Here is a 20223-nt window from a genome sequence, read left to right as displayed (position 1 = left end):
ATGTGCCTTTGGTTTGACCCAGAATGGACATGGGGATGCTGTAGCTCTGCACTGATTTCCAGGCTGGGGGACCCTTTCAAGGGGCTAGAGGAATGGTCAGACATCAGCTGGAGCAACGCGTGGAGGGAGCTGGAGGTTCTGGAGGGACATAGGGGACAAGGTGGCTGCAGAAAGAGGCAGGATATGGAAAACGCATGGCTTAGAGTTTAGAGTCAGGTGAGCAGAGTAAAAATGACATGGGAGCCACAGCAAGGCTCAGCAACAACCCCAAAAGGGGAGGAATATTGAAAATGGAGAAGTTGGAGACCTCCTCAGTCACCAGAGCTTCATATACAAACCCAAGCCACAAGGCCATGTCACTAGCAGCTACGGCTTTATCATTGTGGATTATACAGCAGTCACTGCAGGCAGTGAGGTATGTACTGAAGTTAAACAACAGTAGTATAAATTTGCTTTTGTAGGTCATACACAGGCTTCCCTTTTTGTTTTAAAAGTACCTTTGATATGCAAACAAACAAGGAATTCAAATGCTGGTCAAGGACTTGCTTGATCTTTACTACAAGCAGCATGCAGCCTACAAGCAATACGTGTAGCAGGACACCCAGAAGCTAGTTCTGCACGAAAGACTTCTTACCTTACAAAAACAACAAAAAAGGCTGCAAAACTCCATAAAGCAGTTTGCAACAGCTTCAGTTTGACCCTAAAACACCTGAAAAGGAAGCAGCCTGCAAAGAAATGTGTGCCTGTCATTGCTGGGTGCCCCACAGGGGAGGGGGCAGGCGTGCCCCGTGCACACCTCCTGCCTGCCTGCACAGAGGTCCCCTTGGGCTGGCAGCCCCTCCACGCTGAGGGGTGACCCCAGCAGGGCCAGCCTGAGGGGCAGGAGTTTGTCTCAGCTGGATTTCAAGCCAAACAGAAGCAGTCATGTTTTGCTTGGCTTCTTCATCTTCTTGGTGTGGTGATGCTGTCTGCTATGCCTTCATCAGCTCCCTGAATATTTAAACTTAATCACTTGTAAAGTTCCTAGATGAACAGCTCCTCTAACGCAGTCCCCTCTCTTACCATTTTTAAGGAGTTGGCTGCTGAGACTGTTCCTTTTAAAGCAGATTATTCCAGTGCAGTCTGGTTCATTAATTTTTAGCATGATATAAAACTGGCAGCTACAGCTGTGATCTGAGAACAAAGCACTAGACATAGCACAGGGTGGAGAGGGTCTTTCCCTGGGATGCTGAAAATGGGTGAACATTTAAGGGGAGGTTATTTCATCTACCACAAGGTCTTTAGAAATTCAGTGCCCTGCAGTCACACACAGGGAGGAACTGCAGCACCGCGGCTGAGGTTTGTACTCCCAGCGGTCCCTTCATCCCCTGGCCACTGGCACACGACAGACGGCAGCTTGGCAGAGCTGGGAGCAGCAACACACATGAGACTTTTTTTGCTTTTCTTACATAACAGATACAGCCTCTCAAGAGCTGCCTAAAAGCCTTGCTCCTTGCCAGACAAGATCTTGTGCTGTCCTGTCACCCAACACAAGCAGAGCCTGCAGAAAGCAGCAGATTTGGCCTCCTCTAGCCCATTCCAGTCATGCCCAAGAAATGAAGAGAGAATTCCTTGTATCTGGAATGGAAATTGCAACTTTCCAACTGATGTGGACTCAACATTATATTTCTCTAGCAAAACTGAAGAGTTAAGTTGTTAAAATGGAGAATAAAGCACCCCAAAACTTTTAAAAAACGAGAGAGCCAAAATTAGCAGATTACTCCTGGGCCCCTCTAGGCTGTGGTCCCTAGCTGAACTGGACAAGACAAAGCTTTTCAGCACATGCTGCAGTGACCCAGACACGAAGGGCAGCCTCATCAGTGGGCACTGGCCAGCTGAGCTGGTGACTGAGCTGGACATCGGGACCCGGCAGCGGTCACCGGAGACATGCAGGCATTTCTGGTCTGCCTGACCTGCCTGCAATGTTGGCACTGGGTGAGACGATCCACATCCCAGGAGCCCTCGTTGCTCTCACTGGCTGCAAGGGGAGCCCAAACACCTTTACCCGCTGTAAGTGCCTGCTGGACAGCTGGAGCATCCTCTCCTGAGAGGTGCTGGAGACGGGATTTCTAGGAAAATATGTGTTTCTAGGAAGAAGAATCGACATTTGCTCCTTGATCTTGCAAACTCTCGGGAACAGCTGCTGCCGGTATGGCACTGGAGAGCCACTGGAGTTCTATACTCACCTCTCGCGTCTCAGTCTGCACGCCTCCAATACCAGATAAAGCTAACCTTTAAACGCACCAGCTTGACATACCCAACAGAGAACTAAGATTAAGACAGCGAGCCACAATGCATAGTAAATGTCATTCCCTACCTAGGGTGCTAGATGAAACAGGAAAAACTAGCAAGTGTTTAAATTACTCCCAAAACTTCTAGCTTCCTCTTTACATTTGAGAAACCAAACCAAAACTAATGTTACGTTCATATAAGGGAGACATAGTTAGCTTGCTTTTCCTTTAGTTAGGCAGCACTGACCACAACACAGGGCAGAAATATCACCAGCGGCCCGCTAAAGATCCCAACACTGCGCACACACAGGGCACAGCCACTTCCAGAGAGCAGAAGCCTGAGAGCACATCCTACCACAGCAGAGGAGGCAGCCAGATTTCAACACAGAAACCCAGCACGAGCATTGAGCACTTGGAGGTTGCCACCGAAAGAGCCACCAACAGTGAGCCGAACACATGCTGCGCCCATCCCAGAGAGGCAGAGAATCAGCAGACCCCCAGATCCCGCAGTCCCCGCACGCTGGGGACAGTGTTTCAACTTCCCCGAACACTCAAGCATTTCCTCCTGGCTCTGCAGGGAGCTGACCCGAGCGCATGCCCAGAGCCAGGGCTCACATTGCCACAGAACCGACGCTTCTCCCGGCAGCTGGAGGACACGGGGAGACGCGCGCCCCAAAAGCAGAGCCAGGGCATGGCCGGTCCCCTGGTGCCTCCTGGCAGACGGCGCCAGGATGGGACAGGGGCTCGTGGGCTTCGCTGCTGCACATCAATTGCAGCCTCTCTGCTGCGGCTCCAGCTCAAGCTCATCCCTCCCCGCAGGGAGAAGCCTATCTCGTTACGGCATCGAAGTCTGAACACTGGCGCGATATTCCTGCTTGTACCTTCTGTCAGGCAGAACAGAAAAATCAATCTTGTTTACAAATTTGATGGGACCTGAGCACTAAACGCAGAGCATACTGCCACCATACCTTGGATGTAAAGGTGAGCCTGACAGTCACGTAATTTGACATCTCATCGTAGGAAACTGAACGTTTTCAATTAGAAGCATCTTTCAGGCTGTTCCTCCCTGTCTTCTGGTAACTAGAAGTAAGTTTACAAAAGTGTCTGTCAAAAGATATGTTGGTTAATAACTGTACAAAACGCCTCGATTTGCATTTCCCAGAAACACAGGCACGCCAACCCTGCTCGAGCGTGTCCCACGAGGAACCTGGGCGCAGCTCAGCCGGTGGGCTGAGCTTGTTAATTTTGTTCCTTGGTTGTCTGAATCTTGCACTTGAGAAGAACAAAAGCGCCCCAGCACATGTGATGCATCATGTGTGCATCTCCATTTCTTTTCTCAGATAAACTCCCACCCTCTTCCACCTCATCCTACAAGTGTTCTTCTTGGTCCCCAGCTGGTTTAGGTGTCCTTGTTATTTCACAGTGCTTGTTTCTGCAGTGGGTATGTGGCAGCTCTCAAGAGATCAGGCCATCAATTTATAGAATGAAATTCTCTTTTTTTGTACACTATTCCTTGTGCTCTGGTACTTCTGCAACTTAATTATTAAATAAAAAAATTCAATACAACATTCTCCTAGAGCCGAAGACAAGCAGCTGGATGGGTCAGACAGATTAATTGCCTCTCTCCAGCTCCATCATCGCTGCCCACACAAGCTACTCCCTGTTCACCAGCCGTGCCTTATTCATTTCACTGACAGAGAGAGCACATGTTCCCTCCTTGATATAACACTGTATGCACACATGATCAAACGAGTAGCAGAACAAGCAACATTGACTTGTGCCACAGCTTGGCAGATTACCCGGCATGATGCACCCATGGGAAGGGTTTCTCTTACTGACTCATCTGCCGCAGCTCCTCGGACAAGAGCAGATGGCTCTATCAAGAGAAGGCAACGTCCTCTCTCACGCCCAGCCTGTGCCATAGGGAAAGCAGGGGCAACTGAGGATGCAGAGTTGAAAAAATGCATGTTTTCCTACTAAACTGGCATGGGGCAGCTTTAATTTTCCCTCCCCAGCAGTTCAGACATCTCCATCTCACAGCACCATGAAGCCTGCCAACTAGGTTTGTCCAGCAGCGGCTCCTAGGCATAACCTTCCTCTCCAGCCAGGGACTCGGAGTCACAGCTCCAAGGATGCTGGAGCTGCTCCTTCACCAGCAAGGATCTCAACATTTGCTAAGCTGCAGCTAGCCGAGTGTACAAGTTTTGGCTTAAAAAAATGGCAGAAGAGATCCCGGCTGAAATCCTGATTAATTGGCAAAAGGGCATCAGAGTTTGAGCAGCTTTATCTTGTTAATCAATGAACAGTGATTAAAAGTGACTCGCTACGTGCATCAAGTAGGACAACCTGACTGCAGAACACAGGCTCTGTAAGCTCCAGGGTTGATCGTAGTCGCTGTTCAAGTGAAGCACGGCCAAGATTTTGCATGCAGCAGTAAAATGAAGTTATTAATCACCCTGGCAGTATTCACCAGCTGGTCAGCAGCCTTTTACATTGCGCATTTACCATACCCATCACTGCAACAGTTGACTACCTCAAACAATTAAGTTAACCTTTGTTTTCTTTTTGAAGTATGGAAACATTAAACACACTGACAAGCAGGAAACCGGGACAGAACAACCGTATGATTTGCACAAAGTCATACAAGACAAATAGGACCAAGGACAGGACGTGGGTCTCTGGAGGTCCAGCCAGCACACTGACTGCACAAGCACAGACAGAAGTTGGCCCTTAAGGATTCACAGCTTTCCTCTGCAAATGCTCTGCATGTTGGTTTATGCACACACAAAGGAAAAAAAATTGGCTTTTAACCAAGTGAGAGCAAAGACTAAATCCTCTTCCAGCAGCCTCTCGGACAGGCACTGCTCCTGCTAGCGTTCTCCCATGGAGCGGTTAAGCTCAAAGCCTCTATCCCCCCTCCCCGCAGACCCACAGCTTCCACGTGCAATCTTATCGAGAGCAGGGCCAAGCAGCACGTCTCTGACTGTAATTGCATGGGCAGCAACTCGCCTTCTAGGGAAAAGACAGTCTTCTTTAAAAGAGCAGACAGCCTGGATGCAAGCTGAGCGAGTGAAGGTGCAATCCTGTAACTCGGCAAGTTTCAAGGAAATTGCCCCTCTGCCACCCGCCTTGGGGACTGCAGGCTTGGGGACCAGGCGGCCACGTAGCTGTGGCTGTGCCTGGGGGAGATGCTGCAGATGTCCGCAGCAGTGGAGGAAGGGCAGGATCCCCCCAGTGCCTGCTCAGGGGAGAAGCCTGTGTTGGACACACTGCGGAAGCAAATTCTGCTGCCACAGTGGAAGCCGGAGCAGAGGCTTTCCAGCTCCATCCTGGCTACACGACCCTCAGCCATCTCACCTCCTCCGATGTGACTTTCCTGCACCCGTACATGGTGTTGATCCGCCGGGCCCACTGCCAGCTGAGGCAGTGAAGCCGTCCATCCTTCCCCAAGCTTGTGCGAGTGTCCAGCTGCTCTGCACAACGTAGCTGCATCAGCTGCAAAATGTTTTGTAAATTATGCAGTGGGTTTCAATAGACAAATGTGAACAGCAGTATGGGAACGTTCACCGACACTGCCCCAGACACATTGCAGGGTCCAGTAAAACCAAAAATCCATTTCCTGCAGCTTACAAGTCTCTTCTAATTAAAAAGTGTTCATCATTTTGCAGAGAGGAAGGGGCCAAGACCTAAGTAAATACTGAAGCTTAGCATAAAATATTAAGAGAATGAGCACAGATGGAAGAACAAACACTAGGCTGAAATTGCTTCATAACATGGATTTAGGAATAAAGCTACTTAACCCAAACAACTTCATGTTACTGTTAATGCAAAAATCAGGCAAAACCCATCAAGTATACTTCCTGCCTGTCTCCATAGCTGGAATAAATGTGTATGCATGCATGTGTTCCCTTCTCCGCTTTTCCAGTCATGCTGTGCTACACTACGGACAGAGGACTTGCCTGAAGATCCCACCTGGGGTGCAGTTCAGGAGGACCCTTTTAAAGACCGTTTCAGGATGCCACACTGGAACGGTGCTTCTCAGCCCACAAAACCAGTGACAGACGCCAGCACGGCCTCCTCTTGCCTTCGGCTATAACCCCCCTTCCCCTCCAGGACCTGGATATGGATATGGACCGCCATGACTCTCACACCCAGGCTCCGGACCCGCACCAGTCAATGGAGATGCCACTTCCTAATGAAAACATTATTGGCGATTCTGTACGTATCAACACAGTTTCTGTCAAGAGTGACCATGCCGAGGCACAACACCCAGCCCGGGGCAGCCAAGCGGTGGGTCGAAGGGGCCGACAGCAACCCCGCTGCGGGGCAGAGAGGCAGGGAAGGGGCATGCAGCGCAGCCGCAACTCTGTGCAAGCACACCCACGCTAGCATCAGCGCCTGGCGAAGACCACAGCCTTGGGTCGGCTCCTCTGGGCACCACAGAATAAACCCCTCACCGGCTGTGGAAAGCATTCGCTGTCTCAGCAGCGAGCTCCAGCAGTGCCCTCGTGGCCACACTTATCCCTCCTTGCTGTCTGGTATCATTTTCTTCACACCAGAGTTTGTTGGTTTGCTTACACCCTCAGCATTTAGTCTTAACGCTTTTGATGGGTTCTGCCTTTTTTTTTTAACTCCCCAGACTGTCTCAGGTCAGCTTGTTGACCCACAAACCTTGCAGATATCTTCGAAGAAAGAAAAAAAACATGAAGGACACTGCCTGCGTTAGCACTATTGAACTTCTTCATGTTGCTGAACTCCTGCAGATAGCAGAAGAGCCACGTGCACGCCAGCATGAATCAATAACGCCTGCAGTTTCACCCAAAACGCCTATACAGTCGTCTATAATTAACACTACAACTCGGTTGTCTTCCAAAATCAATTCCTTTCCATTTTTTGTCACAAAATTGTATTTGACAAAGTTCATCTGCTTTTAACGTGTGTTAATTTTCTCTGCTGAAGTAGGCATTCATAAAAATGCCATTTAGGAAAGACAGCAGCTAGAGGAAACAAGCAGCCAGCGCCGAGGGGGTGCCTCAGCGAGAGCCAGCACAGCACCCGGGAGTCAAGGCACTCCAGCAGACCAAGAGTCCCTCCTGGCAAAGGACAGACTTGGAGCACAGAATAAAATTTCAGTGGTGTATTGAGATGGTGAAAGAGCCTTGCCCACAAATGTCCTCCGGTAATAGAGAGGCTCCTGTCTTCCCCTTACATGCTGGGTTTGCAATCTTGCCTTGGCTGATTGCAAAAACTGTAATCAATACTTTGCAGGCAGAGAGCGATGCCGTTACAGAGCCCCACTGTAAGGAAAGGAAAAAATCATGTCCAATCTCCACGCCTGTGCAAGAGGGACAAAGTCAGCGCGAGGGAGAGATCAATACGAGCACTGGATCGGGTCTCCAGCTCCTCTTACCTTGGTACCTTGCCTGCCAGGACGGGTATTTCAGGCTGTGAATTCAAAGGCAGCTTGTCTTCTGCAAACTTTTTTTTTTTAATAACTGGTTTTCAATAACACTTTTCAGCAGCCTCCAGTCCAACACATTCCCAGCATCTCTGAAACCTTTAGGACAATGCTACTCTATAATTTTTGCCCTTGTTAAATAATTTTAAGAGCACTGAAATGAAAACCTATGTCCAGAGGCTAGATCTTTGTGCACCTCCCACAATGAGCTCTTAATAGCTGAAATTAAATTCAGTGATTTAGTCCAGAAGAAAATTACATACCCAAGAATATTAGTAAGACAGTCTTGAAATATCTAAAAGAATGCATTTGCTTGAATTCAGTGCTATGGCAGTACTGAACAGAACCTCATTGCTATTTATGCGGGAATCTTCCTCAAGGACACACTAAAGTAGGGACATCCACTGAGCCAACTGCAATTTACTGTTGTCTCTTTCAGCTCCCTAATGTATCTACCAGATGATTCCCTGCAAGGGACTGACTGACCTGCATCTCCAATGCACCCTACTCCTGCCAAGTGCTTTATCCCACACAAACTCCCTTAGCCATGGGCAAGATATGTTTCCCCCTGTATTTCAACAGAATAACCAGCATGTCCATCTAGCAGCCAGGGATCTATAACCTTAAGCCTGACAAGAATTCTGCAAACGAATTGTGATGCTTGTAATTTTCTGAGTAGTTTGCTCCAAAATTAAGTGTCATAGAGTAATTTGTGTCTGGCTCTGCCTCAATTTCCATAGCCATAATTATTTCAGACACACTGTAAAACAGCAATATAATATGCAATCCCTAATAATAAATATCTCCAAGCTTGATCGTTACTTCAAAAAAAGACTGAAGAGAAAGCATATTTTACAAGGGTGTTTCATATGCATGACTGATGGAAAGCAGCATCTACCATAAGGCATTACGGGTACCACAGACGCTGCTAATGGGCGGATGGAGGTGCATACCCCAAATTCATTCAGTGCAAAGCTCTCCACACCTTCAAACTGTCACTTTGCCCACGTCGCAAAGGTGTTCCAGCCATGTTCTGCTAGAACACAAGACCCAGGAGGAGAAGGCCAAAGGAAACTGAGGTATAAATTTCCGCAGCGATTATTCCTTCAGCAGCAGGCACAGGTTTACTCCCACAGCCCCCACCTGATGTGTAGCCCCTGTTTCCCATCCCACCACCACCCAGCGCAGCCCTGGCATGCCTGGCTCCAGCCCTGACAACTGCTGCTAAACCTGCGCATCAGCACCGGCCCCGCGAGCGCAGTGTCTGTGTGGGATGCCGGTGGCTGCCATCAGTGATGAAAGTAAAACCTGGTGCTTTGTGCAACTTACAGAATCCCAGGAGAAAAAATAAACTTATTATGCATAATACTCAAGCATCAGTCAGAAGATAAAATAAACTCCAGAAGCACATACAGGTTTGTAAGCTAATGTATAAAAGATGAAACAAATCAAAAGCCCCGAGCGCTGTATATTTGGATCCATCTTTTTTGTATTTAAATGGAAAAGCAGGCCTTAGGCTTCAGGAGGTATGACAAAATACTGAAATTTATTATTCTGAATTTCTTTTCAGTTGAACTATTTATTTTCCATCTAAGAACACCGTAGTGACATGATGCCTTGATGGGACACATGCAACGCACAGGAAAGCATCTTACCAATACCACTTCCCACTCCTGCCCCAAGCTTTTGCTCAGCAAGAGCAAGCCCTGGCCATGCAGAGCACACGTGCGCTCAATTTCCAAAAACATCTTCCAGAAGGAGACAGCCTGCTCAGGAAGTCTCCAGCTCATACGGTCTTCAGATGCTTCCCTTCCTCCTTCTCTGCTACCAGGCAAACAAAGTGGCTGATTCCCAGAACAACAGGAGGGACTCGGGTTGGTGTAAGGCATCGCACTTCCACCCCGCAGGCTCTCCCCAGACCGCAGGGAGCACGGCCTTTGCCCGCGCCCGGAGACTGCTCTGGCACGTCCCCACCGAGCCGCCAGCCGCAGCGGGAGCACGGCTGCCCGCCGGCCCCTCACAGCAGAGAGCTGCTGATGCGCAAGGCAGCCACGCAGCCCTTGAGACTTACAAGGACACAAGCCTCGCTCACAGCTTGCTGTCATTAAGAGAAAGATGGTGTCAGGAGCTCTCAGGGCCAGGCCACTGCTTTGGGACTTACTTTCTTTTTTTAAAGTCGATGTCTGCAATCCACTGCCAGAAGGAAAGGCACCGTCGCCTGCGGGAGGCACCAGCCCAGCCTGGCAGCACGGTGCAGGCAGGAGGGTGCTGCCATGCACTGTCACTCCCCGGGCAGGAGCTGCCCGCTGCCCAGGGCCCCGCGGGACCCCCAGCCTGCGCACTGCCGCTCCTGAAGCGGAAACTCAGCCCAAGAGGCGTGGGCACTCGCCTCTCTATCGAAGCAGCCTGGGGCTCCTGCCTTCGGCACAGCGGACATGGGCACTGGGTGATTGCATTTCCCTCTCCCAAGGACGGGGAGAGACAAACGCTGCCGTCTGATGCCAGCAGCCAGGCAAAGGCCCTCGTCGTGGCAGTCTCAGTGGACGAGCGTGAAAGGAACGGGTCCAACACCAGAGCGATCTCTCTCCCCACGTTCAGCTTGTGATGCTCGGCAGCAAAAAGGCAAGCACTAAAAGAAGAGGTACAACAGGACACAAAGAGAAGGACTGATTTTTTTAAAAAGCGAGCACTTTCTCTATTGCAGTACTTCCCTTTGGAAAATAAAAATCAAGGACTTCATCCAAATCCTCTTTTTCACAGAAAAACTTCCTTTTAAATTGGCTCAAAACATTGACCAAGTTTATGTCCAAGTAATGCCTGGCAGCAATGAAGAAACTACTCTATTTCACAGTATTTACAGCTGTGTTTTTGTCCCCGAACCTACTACTCACAACAGGCAGGGTGATCTTGTCAAAGGCTTTGCTTATCCGTTTGTTCCCCTATTATTCAAGAAGCCAAGCACAGGAAAGATAACATTGACTTCCCTGAGATATTTGTAGCAAGACACAATCTGCTACGAGAGAAGTGTTCTCACTGCTCACTGGCGCTAGGACAAGAAGTTATAAGCTTAAGCGACTGCAAGGGCAATTTGTGTTAGACACGAGGAGAGCAAGGTGCTTGGACTGGCTGCCCAGGCAGGCGGCAAAGGCACCACTGGAGGGCTTTGAGAGGAGGATAAACACCCACCAGAGCCGGTCCCAGGGAGAACTGCAGCACCCGAGAGCCCCAGCCACGGCAGGCAGAAGAGAAAGGAACAGCCCAGCTGGCTGCCTTTGCATGGGCACATTTTGGTAAGGAATTACTGGGGAGTGCTGAAAACGGGTTAGGAAAATGGCAACAACGAAGGGCCAGATCAGAATCCAGACCGTGCTGTCACAAATCTTGTCTCCTCATTAGCAGCAACAATTATAAGCTGACAAAGTGTAATTATACTACACACAGCGTTAGATTCATCAGGCAATTACAGCCATTAATAAGGCACCCCAGCCTGATGAGCAGAGTGGACTTGCAGTCCGGCATCCTCCATTTTTCAGCAGACCACTGATGAATCCCACAGTAGATCAGAGAAGCTATTTCTTGCCTGCTGCACAGTGTCGAGCGTGCATTACATTTCGTATCATTAGCAGTTACCATTAGCAAAGGCTGCTTTCTTCTAATTAGCGTTCACTTGTGCCTTTCATCTTATCCTTACGTTTGAAGACCAGCAGCCGTGCTAGCTTGCCTTGTAAAGTCCCCAAAGTCCTTCACACAGACGTTGCCAGGGATGAACCCAGTACAGAAGACAGTCCAGTTCAGCCAGAGGAAAACGCCCCAGACGCAGACACGCAGGCTTGCGCCAACAGCCTCGCGTGCTGGAGCCCTCTCCAGGAAGCGCCTGCACCCTCCCGGGAAAGGCGCCGCAGGAAGACTTGCCTCCAGCCCTCAGAAAGTCCCATTCCCACGTATGCAAACAGGCAAAGCAGCTGAAAGGTTATCTGAGCCAGAGGAACGTGCAGGAGTACCCGACACAGTGGGACAAAGCATGCAAATCTGCCCAGCCGAGCCTGGTAACTGACACTGGTTTATCAGAAATGTACACGAAGGGGGTCGGAAAAGGAAAAAATCCCACAAGAGCAACACCTTTCCCTTCTCTTTCCTTGAAGTTTCGTTTCAGGAGAGCCCAGAAGACCAACATGCTTTACAAGCAAAGGTGCAAAAGAACAAGACTGAGGGTTATTATTTTCTCTAGCTTTCTCCCTAAGTGAGATACAGTAAATCTTCGTGTGCCCCATCCATGGCACGTTGAATCCAACATGCTGCTCAAAAATGCATTCAGCAATGCAGAAAAGGGGGGGAACGTCTTTTATTCCCCTTCTCGGAAGCCACTGTGGACATCAGAGCAGCTCCTCATGCCCACAGGCTGCCACAAACTGCAAGTCGTTGGTGTGACTTCTTGTGTGAGGTTTTCCTTTCCTGAAAAGCAGCGACACTCGCTGCTTATTGCAAGGGAAGAAAAATACGTGCACGCGTTTCGCTGGGCCATAGAAGAAAAGCGGCGCTGGGCAGGGACCCGCCTGAGCGCCCACGCCCCGGCTAGGCCCAGACCCTCCCTCGCTGCCCGGTCCCTCCGGCCGAGAGCACTGGAGGTGTCAAACCCGGCCCGGCCGCCCACACCAAATTCACCTTGAAAATCCTTTAAAAATCCTGACAAAGCACTAGAAGCTATTTCCTCCCTAAAACTGGTTTCAGTAGTGTCATCCCTGCGTAGGCAGGGGATACAGCCCGCTAATTAGACCATCGTCTACCAGACGGAGCGCAGTGCCAGGCTGCGCTGCGCAGGCGATGCGGGCAGGGAGAGCGGAGCGCAGGGCACTTCCCCAGCACAACGGCCGCGCAGAGCCAGTTCCCACCGCTGCTGTCAGAAGAAGAGGGAAATAAATTGAGAAGGAAAAACTTAGCTACAGCACAAATTTACGGTTCTGTCAAAGACGACTAGCTGACAGCTATTTTTGGAAACTGGTCTCCATCATATTAATTCAACGTCTGCTTGAAGTTTTCTCATTTGCAGCAAATCTGGCTGGTAAATATTAACCTTGGGCTTTGCTGAAATTCTCCTTGCAGGTATTATAAGGGATTGGATGGAAAATATGAAGCAGAAAGAGACAACTTTACAGCAAATGTCAGGCAGATCCTCCACGTCACGGTTTCATTTACACAAAAGCTATTGCAATGCACCACAAAGTAAACGGCATGAAGGGGCCACAGCCCACGCCTGGTAAAATTAAGGGTAAAGAGACATCAGTGCTGAGAAGCCTACTGAAAACAAAACAGGGATGGACAGGTGATCATCGACAGTGCAAAAAGACTTCCCACTCGCCCGCCGCGCATCTGCTGGAAACAGGTTTTACGATCAGAGTAAGCACAGACCAGCATCTGGCTATAGATACATATATTAGACGAGAAAAGCAGTCAAAGCGTATTTACAGTGACAGAACCTCTCCTCTTATTTGAGAGTAGATGTTAAACAGATGCTAAAGCTGCTCCGCTCCACCCTAGAGATGGCTGCATTTCAACCATCAGTGAAGTGATTCATCAGAAACGTGCAAACCCATGGAAGCCTGTCAGGCACGCTGGGGTTTCTTCAGAGAAGTGGTGCGATACAGAAAGATGGACAGTAAAAAGGCTCAGCTTTCTTGCAGCAGTAATTAGCAGTGCCGTAAATCCTATTAGTCTTTTTTCATCTCTCCTAATTTCAGTGTGCGGATACAAATGTTCTCTCAGCGGCAGGATGATTTCAACACTTAAATCACGGTTACAAGGATACTAGCTGTATGATTTAGTTCTAACAGCTTCACCAGTTCAGGAGGAAATAAAGCTCGTTCTTCCTGCAGAGAAGCCCACACCTCCCACACTTCGTGGTTGCTCCGCGGCTGCCACCAGCGCTGCCGGCCAGGCACAGCCCTGCCTGCTGCCGCCCGCAAGCACCGACCCCAGCCCCTGCACCACGCCAAGGGCACCAGCAGCAGCGAAGCCCCACACCACCCCCAGCCAGCTGGGCTGGGGTCAGACCAGATGAGAGTCTCAAACAGCCCCTCTGCCCGGCAAGTGCGGCCCTGGGGCACCGGCCGGTCCCCGCGGAGGACACTGCCATGGGCCCCGACTCCAGGGCACAACGACAGCGGGCAGTGCCCAGCTGCAAGATGGCCTGGGGAAACTTCTCCTTCACTTCTGCCGTCCGATTTCCTTTTGATTTAGACCCAAGAAGCTGCGCCATGCACTTGGCCCTAAGCACCACCCCGGATCCATCTCAGATCTGGCCAGCGGCCAGGCCCCGCGGGGTCACCACATAGGCAGCTACCCTGGCAGTCGGTGGGGCAAAGGGGTGACTGATTTCAGACACCAGCATGTCCCACGCTGTAGGTGCAGCCAGAAAGTCCCCGGAGAAGATCAAAGGATAAGGGAGAGCCAGGAGCTGCAAAGCGGCACCGGAGACAGCCTGGAGAACCACCAGCCACCCCTGGCAGGGGATATGGGGTCGGCCCCCGGGCTGTCCCTGCTCCCCAAACTCAGGGTCCAACTTGTCATGGCCCCAAGAGCTGCGACAGAGACTGTGGCCAAGAAGTTTCACAGGCAAGGAGGATCCAGCAGACTCGTACCTGCTGAGCCCTCCAAAGCCACTGCCACGGGACCACAGCGGTAGAGCCACATTTGCTGTGCCATCATCTGGCTGTTTTAACATCCCCAAACTCCCACCGTATTTACCTGCCGCCTGCTCAAGGGCTTTCGTCCTTGTTGAAGAATTTCCGCAGCCCCGGATGTTTTCATCACAAATCTTTTAAAGTTACTCACTTAGCACTATGCTAATGCAGGGCTCTAAAAAAACCACAAACTTTCAACCCTTAAAAACTATTTTCTGATATTTGACCAGACAGACATCAGACGCTGCTCCACGGAGAGTGACTAATGACCTGCTTTCGGGGGGGGGGGGGGGGGGGGGGAATTAATTATGTCCATTAAATTACTTCAAATATTTTTCCTTAGAGAATATGAATTATTTAAACTCAACACAGAGAAACCTGAAACATTAGCAAAAGCCTTCTGGGACTCACTATGTAAATTCCCACTCCAAACAGATGGGGAAAGCATGGCAAGCTGCCACGCAGGCACTGAAGCAATGAACAGCACTGAGATTTCAATTCGATAGTTTTAATAAGGTCGTCTTAAGGAGGGCAACAAGCGAATAGCCACTACCTGGAGCACTGGGAAAGGCTCCCCACATGCTGGAGGGAGGCGGCACGGTTGGTACAATTTAAATCTGAAAAGCCTCAAGTAGCTCCTGAAGGACAGACCTGATTCCTCAGGAAAAGCTCACTCTCCTACCGTACCATCAGCCTCAAACATCGGAGAACTGTACCTGTTTGGGACTTACTTAGCCCATTTCCTCTCAATCCATCTTCTACCAGGTGAAAAGGCAGAGGTCCAAGTTATCACCCGGAGAGCAAGCACGGGCAGCAAAGGGTGTTTTCAGGCATATCTTAATGAAGAAAACATCTCTCACACGTCCCCAGCTGGTGGTCTGACCTTTCCTCTGCCCCAAAGGAGCTTTACGAACAGGGCAGCCATGCACGCTGCCAGTTAATAATTGATAGCCAATTACACCTTTCAGAGAAGAAAAGCGCCTAGGTGCTGATGGACAGAGGAACAGCCGTTCCTGGGGTTGGAGATGCACACCGGCTGCCCCGCACTGCACGCAGAGCAGCCTCCGTTCGCCGGGGACCGCTGCCGGCTCGTGCTGGCACCTGACTCTGCACAGAGGCAGCTGAGACCACGCTGAGCTGGGACTAGGTCCTGACCACGGACTGAAGCAGGAAGGTGCTGGGGGGAGGCATTAGCCTGGCACCTCTCTCCTTTCAGAGGCTCACACACTCTGAGAGGAGGAGGAGCACGGCAGCCCATATTCTGCACTCTCAGGGCTGATCCCATGCCTGGCTCTCACCTGCCTTTGAAAGCGAGATCGAAGTGGTCACAGCACCAGGCTCATTAGAGGGATACCCGTTAAGGTAGAGGTTATATCCATTTTTACAGCTGCCATTAAATGTAACCTTGCGAGCTGTAAAGTCATTGAATTATTAAGTTGTGTCTAAAGCATGACAATGGGGATATTGATGTTCTGGAGTCATTTTATACTTACAGATAAAGCTGTGGGAAATGCCTGATGGTATTCAGAGCTTTGGCACTTCTGTCCAGCCAACACCGTGCTGCAGAGCAGCTACCGGCAACGCGCCCCATTTACCCAATTGCCACCCTTCAAATTAAGGTCTGGCTGTTAGCTGGGGAGCTGCAATCAACTAAAAGAATCTATACTGCTGACAAAAGGCAATTCCACTTGCCTGAGCTGTGCTCAGGCACCAGGCAGACTGGAGCAGTCTGGCAGCAACACGGGCTGACACAGATAAAAACTGCCAGAGGACACCGACGGCCACTTTTACCTTTGCATCCCCCATCCTTCGCCTCGAAGCCGGGACTGCACGTGCACTTCCCTATGGGGACCAGCCACTCGCCCTCCGCACTGCAGTGCATCCTGGGGGGATTATCCACATCCACTTCAGCGTGAGCAACACAAGTGCCCTTAACTTCCACCAAAGTCGCGAAGGCCGTCTCCGCCACTGTGTCCGGAAACACGGCCAGGTTCTGCATGGTGGTGAGGCACTTCTTGTAATAGACCCGCACGGAGACCAGTGCCACGCAGGCGCCCACGTCCTGGAAGCCCAGGTGGAAGCCTCTCTTGCTCAGGTGCCCAATCTCCCTCAGCTCAGTGTTCAGCTTCATCTTACGCTCACCCAGGTCCCCCTGTGTGAAGCTCTCATCAGCGGCAATGGTGTCGATCTTGGTGTGCTTGCTCTCATGGATGCTACGGCCCAGGTCGGAGTCAGACTCGACGTAGTACAGATTGAAAGTCTCTTTGCAGGTGCCCGTCACGCCAGGGATGCTGTTGCAGTCCCGCAGGGTGAACTTCAGCTCAATGAAGATCCTCTGGCCGTCGCGCCTAGCAATCCAGCCTGTCTGCAGCCAGTTGTTCTGGTTTGGCTCCATGACGTTGCAGACCTGGTACGTGCGTATCGGCTTGTAATTCTCATCCACGCCGCTGATTTCTTCCCACTGGGGAAAGAACACAAAGGGCTGTAACAGCTTGAGAACTGCCATGAGCAAGAACCAGCCGCCCCGGCAGAAACAGATCGATCAGTATAAATATCATCACCACAAGCCTTTCCACCTACACGCCATTACATCATAGGCACTAAAAGTCCTGTGCCCACCAAAACCACAAGCTGTAGTAACACAGCAGTGCTGCTGGACCACCTAACACCTGAGCTCTTTGCAGAGGTGCAAACACGGAGACACAACCAGAAAGAGGGCACTGGCATCAGACCTTCTAAAACAAAGTCTAATATGAAACTGGAAGCACCATCTCCTGAGAAGCCAGAGCCTTTATCTCCTACACGCACCTCGGATTTTCTGTCCCTGGGAAGGTGCCTCTGCACAGCATTACCACACAGCATAAAGCCAGATGGGGTTGGGCTACCCAGAGAAGTCAAAGATGGCCAAGGAGATGTGACGCCAGTCACAGCATCACACAAGGACAAGTATCTTTGTGAACAGCAAGCAGCAGCTTCTCTGTCAGGAGAGGGTTTAGCTGGAACAGGACAAATTCTCTGACTGCAAGTAAAACAGTGTTTCCCCAAAGTTACCAACAGAGATTCTGATTAGCGAAATGATGATTCAACCTTCACAGCCTTAAGGATGACCTGGCAACTTCCCAAAGCAATTCTTTCTGGGGGTAAATTTATGGAAGATTGCCAGATGTACCCAAAACAGAGCTGCTTCTGCAGACTAACAGCTGGGCAACACTGATGACTCCAGGATCTATCACTATTCCCTCTGAATGGTTTTTTCCATTCTGGAAAATGAACCCAAAGCAGCAAGGAACACAACTCTGGCTGTCCTGACACGCTCTCCTGAAAGCGGCTATAGACTGACCCTGGCAGGAAAGCAAGGACTCGATCAAACAAACCCTACGTGGTGCAGAGCTCCTGATGATCCCACCTCAGCCACAGCCCTCTTCCAAGAGCTGAACTGATGCCCAGGAGCTCATGCTGGTGTCCAAACTACAATACGAAGCCTTAACCGGCTAGTGTTTATTTGCTTATTACAGCAGTGTACAATTCGTTTCGAGGGGCTGTTCCACATTGGTTGTGCCGCTCACGTAACCAATACTTCACTTCTCACTCTGCTCCCCGTGGTGCCCGGCGCTGATCAACACGACAGCTCGTGCTAAGCTGCCCATCCGCCCCCAGCTCGAGGAAACTCCGTGGCTGCCAGCCCCCTCCACCGGCTCCACATGTGGACTTCGCATACTGCTGAGCACCAACGGGCAGACGCTCTCTAGCAGTGCAGAGGGACAGTCCCACTTCCGCACTTACCCCGTTTGACGGGTGCGAGGTCCAGCCCAGCTCTGCCTGCGATTCCTTTGAGTCCAGCAGGACAACTGCAGGGAAGACAACACATTAGAAACGCAGAAAACACAGTAAACAGTAAATATCCACCCGGCCCACCCACTGGGAAGCTCAGTGCCGTGCACCCGTTCCTGGACGCCCGCCTGCCTGAGGGGTGGGTCGGGTCCCAGAGTGCAGGGAGCAGCTCCCGCCCCAGCTCCACCAGCCATCGTGTGAGCACCGAGCAGGACTCACACTGCAGAGCTCTAGGCTGCTCATCTAGAGCAGACCTCGCAGTTACACGATTAGCGCCCTAACCTAACGAGGATGACATCCCAGGGAAGGCTGCAGTCCTTCCCAAGGGACTCTGCAGGACAATCCCTCCGACACCATGAGCCGATGCTGCAATGGTACCACTCCCGTACCATGCCTGTCTCCTGGAGCTGAAGGGTACTGCTTTGAAACAAGAATTTCCTTGCGAGACCACATCCTTTTCCACAAAACAGCTAATTCTGCGTTTGACGGGAAGAGGTACTTCCCCCAGATGCGCTGTCTCACGGTCCTCCACAGCTAGCCGTCGGAAGCAGCCCCTGACTGGCAAGCTGCCTGCTCTCGGACTCGAGACCCCCGACGGCGCCGTGCGCGGAGGGCGCGCCCCTGGCGGCCCTTTCACGAGCGAGCGCGGCAGGACGCGCTCCCGGGGGCGAGGCGCGGCGGGTCTGTCCGCGGCCCCCGCAGCTTTGGGGCTTGACCATCTCCCCACGGCACGGCCCCGACGCGCACCCTGCAGCGGGGCTCAGCGCTGCCCCCCAGAACCGCCGCAGCCGGGCCAGGCTCCCGCCGCTCCGCTCCCCGCGTGCCAGGACGGGCGGCCCGGCCCGGGACCGGCAGGGCTGCGCGGGCAGCGGGCGCCGCAGCAGCTCGTTCCGCCCAGCGCCTCTGGTGATCGCGGGGACCGGGACGCCGGAGGCCCCTCGCCCCGGGACCCCCCGGGCTGACCCGGCCACTCCGCGGGGACCCGCCGAGCCCGCCCCGTCCCGCTCCTCCCGCGGGTCCCCGCGCCCCGGAGAGCAGCGGCACATCCACCCCACGAAGCCACGGCCGCGCCGCGCCCGCGGGGGCTGGCGGCGGCACCGGGGGGAGGAAGGAGAAGCCCGCCCGGACCCGACCCGTCGGTCCCGCCGCCGAGCCGAGCCGAGCCGAGCCGCGCCGGCTTCTCCCGGCGGCGCCGGGAACCGCAACGCGCAGCCCGACCCGCCGCGGGCGGCTAACGTCGGAAGCGATGCAGCGGCACCGAGGCCGCCGGGCAGAGGGGGCACGGCGCGGCCGGGGGTGCCGGAGCACCGGGCACACGGCGCGGCCGGGGGTGCCGGAGCACCGGGTGCCGCGGCCACGCCACGCCACGGCGCTCCGCCCGCCCGGTCCCCGCCCCGGCTCACCCTGCTCGGCGGCGGCGCGGGGCAGCACCGGCGGCAGCAGCAGCAGCAGCAGCAGCGGCGGCAGCGCCCGGAGGAAGCCGCCGCCGCCGCGCGCCGTCGCCATGGCGCCGCCGACTCCGCGCGCCCCGCGCCGCCGCCGCGCTCCTGCCGCCGCGCCCCGCCCCCGCCCCGCGCCGCCAACCGCGGCCGCCAGCCACCGCCGGGGTGTGGCCGCGGGCCGGCACGGCCAATCCGCGGCGGCCGCCGGGGCGCTCGGCGGAAAGGGGCGGGGCGAGGGCGCCGTTCACTCTGAAGCCTACTGATGGCGACTACGGCCCAATCCCCGACCAGCTGTGTCTCATTGCACGATTTGTGGGGCAGGCTCCTGCCAGAACGGGCTGAACACAGTGGGGCTGAGCTTTGGGCTGCCTGGTACCGCTGCCGAGGGCAGGGACTGCCCTCCCCACGGAAGCCAAAGGACTGCTGGGGCACAGACAGCCCTTGCTGATGCTGAGACACTGTGGCCTTGTGGTCACAGACATAATTAACAGTGCTGTGGGCCACTCCACCGGATGACATTTGCTCCCTGCTGCCATTAACAAGCA

The 20223-nt window shown here is 52.6% G+C and overlaps 1 protein-coding gene across 3 annotated transcripts in view; it reads right to left on the bottom strand.

The window, feature by feature from the left end:
* EPHA10 (EPH receptor A10) overlaps positions 1 to 19742 on the bottom strand; it is a 40664-nt gene extending 20922 nt beyond the window's left edge. For 2 of the 3 annotated variants that reach the window (XM_059830705.1, XM_059830704.1), the window contains exons 1-2: positions 18189 to 18263; positions 16197 to 16866 (exon numbers count right to left, since the gene is read on the bottom strand). In XM_059830705.1, the coding sequence (XP_059686688.1) occupies positions 16197 to 16800 (604 nt within the window). In that variant the 5' untranslated portion in view covers positions 16801 to 16866; positions 18189 to 18263. Of the gene's footprint in view, positions 1 to 16196; positions 16867 to 18188; positions 18264 to 19639 lie in introns of those variants that run through there. The other variant, XM_059830703.1, reaches the window with a different exon arrangement.
* Positions 19743 to 20223: the final 481 nt, after the last annotated feature.

This window comes from Gavia stellata, chromosome 29, assembly GCF_030936135.1.
Source record: "Gavia stellata isolate bGavSte3 chromosome 29, bGavSte3.hap2, whole genome shotgun sequence".
NCBI classification, from domain to species: domain Eukaryota; kingdom Metazoa; phylum Chordata; class Aves; order Gaviiformes; family Gaviidae; genus Gavia; species Gavia stellata.
Note: the sequence above shows the minus strand (reverse complement) of the source record. Positions and strands in the feature narration are given on the sequence as shown.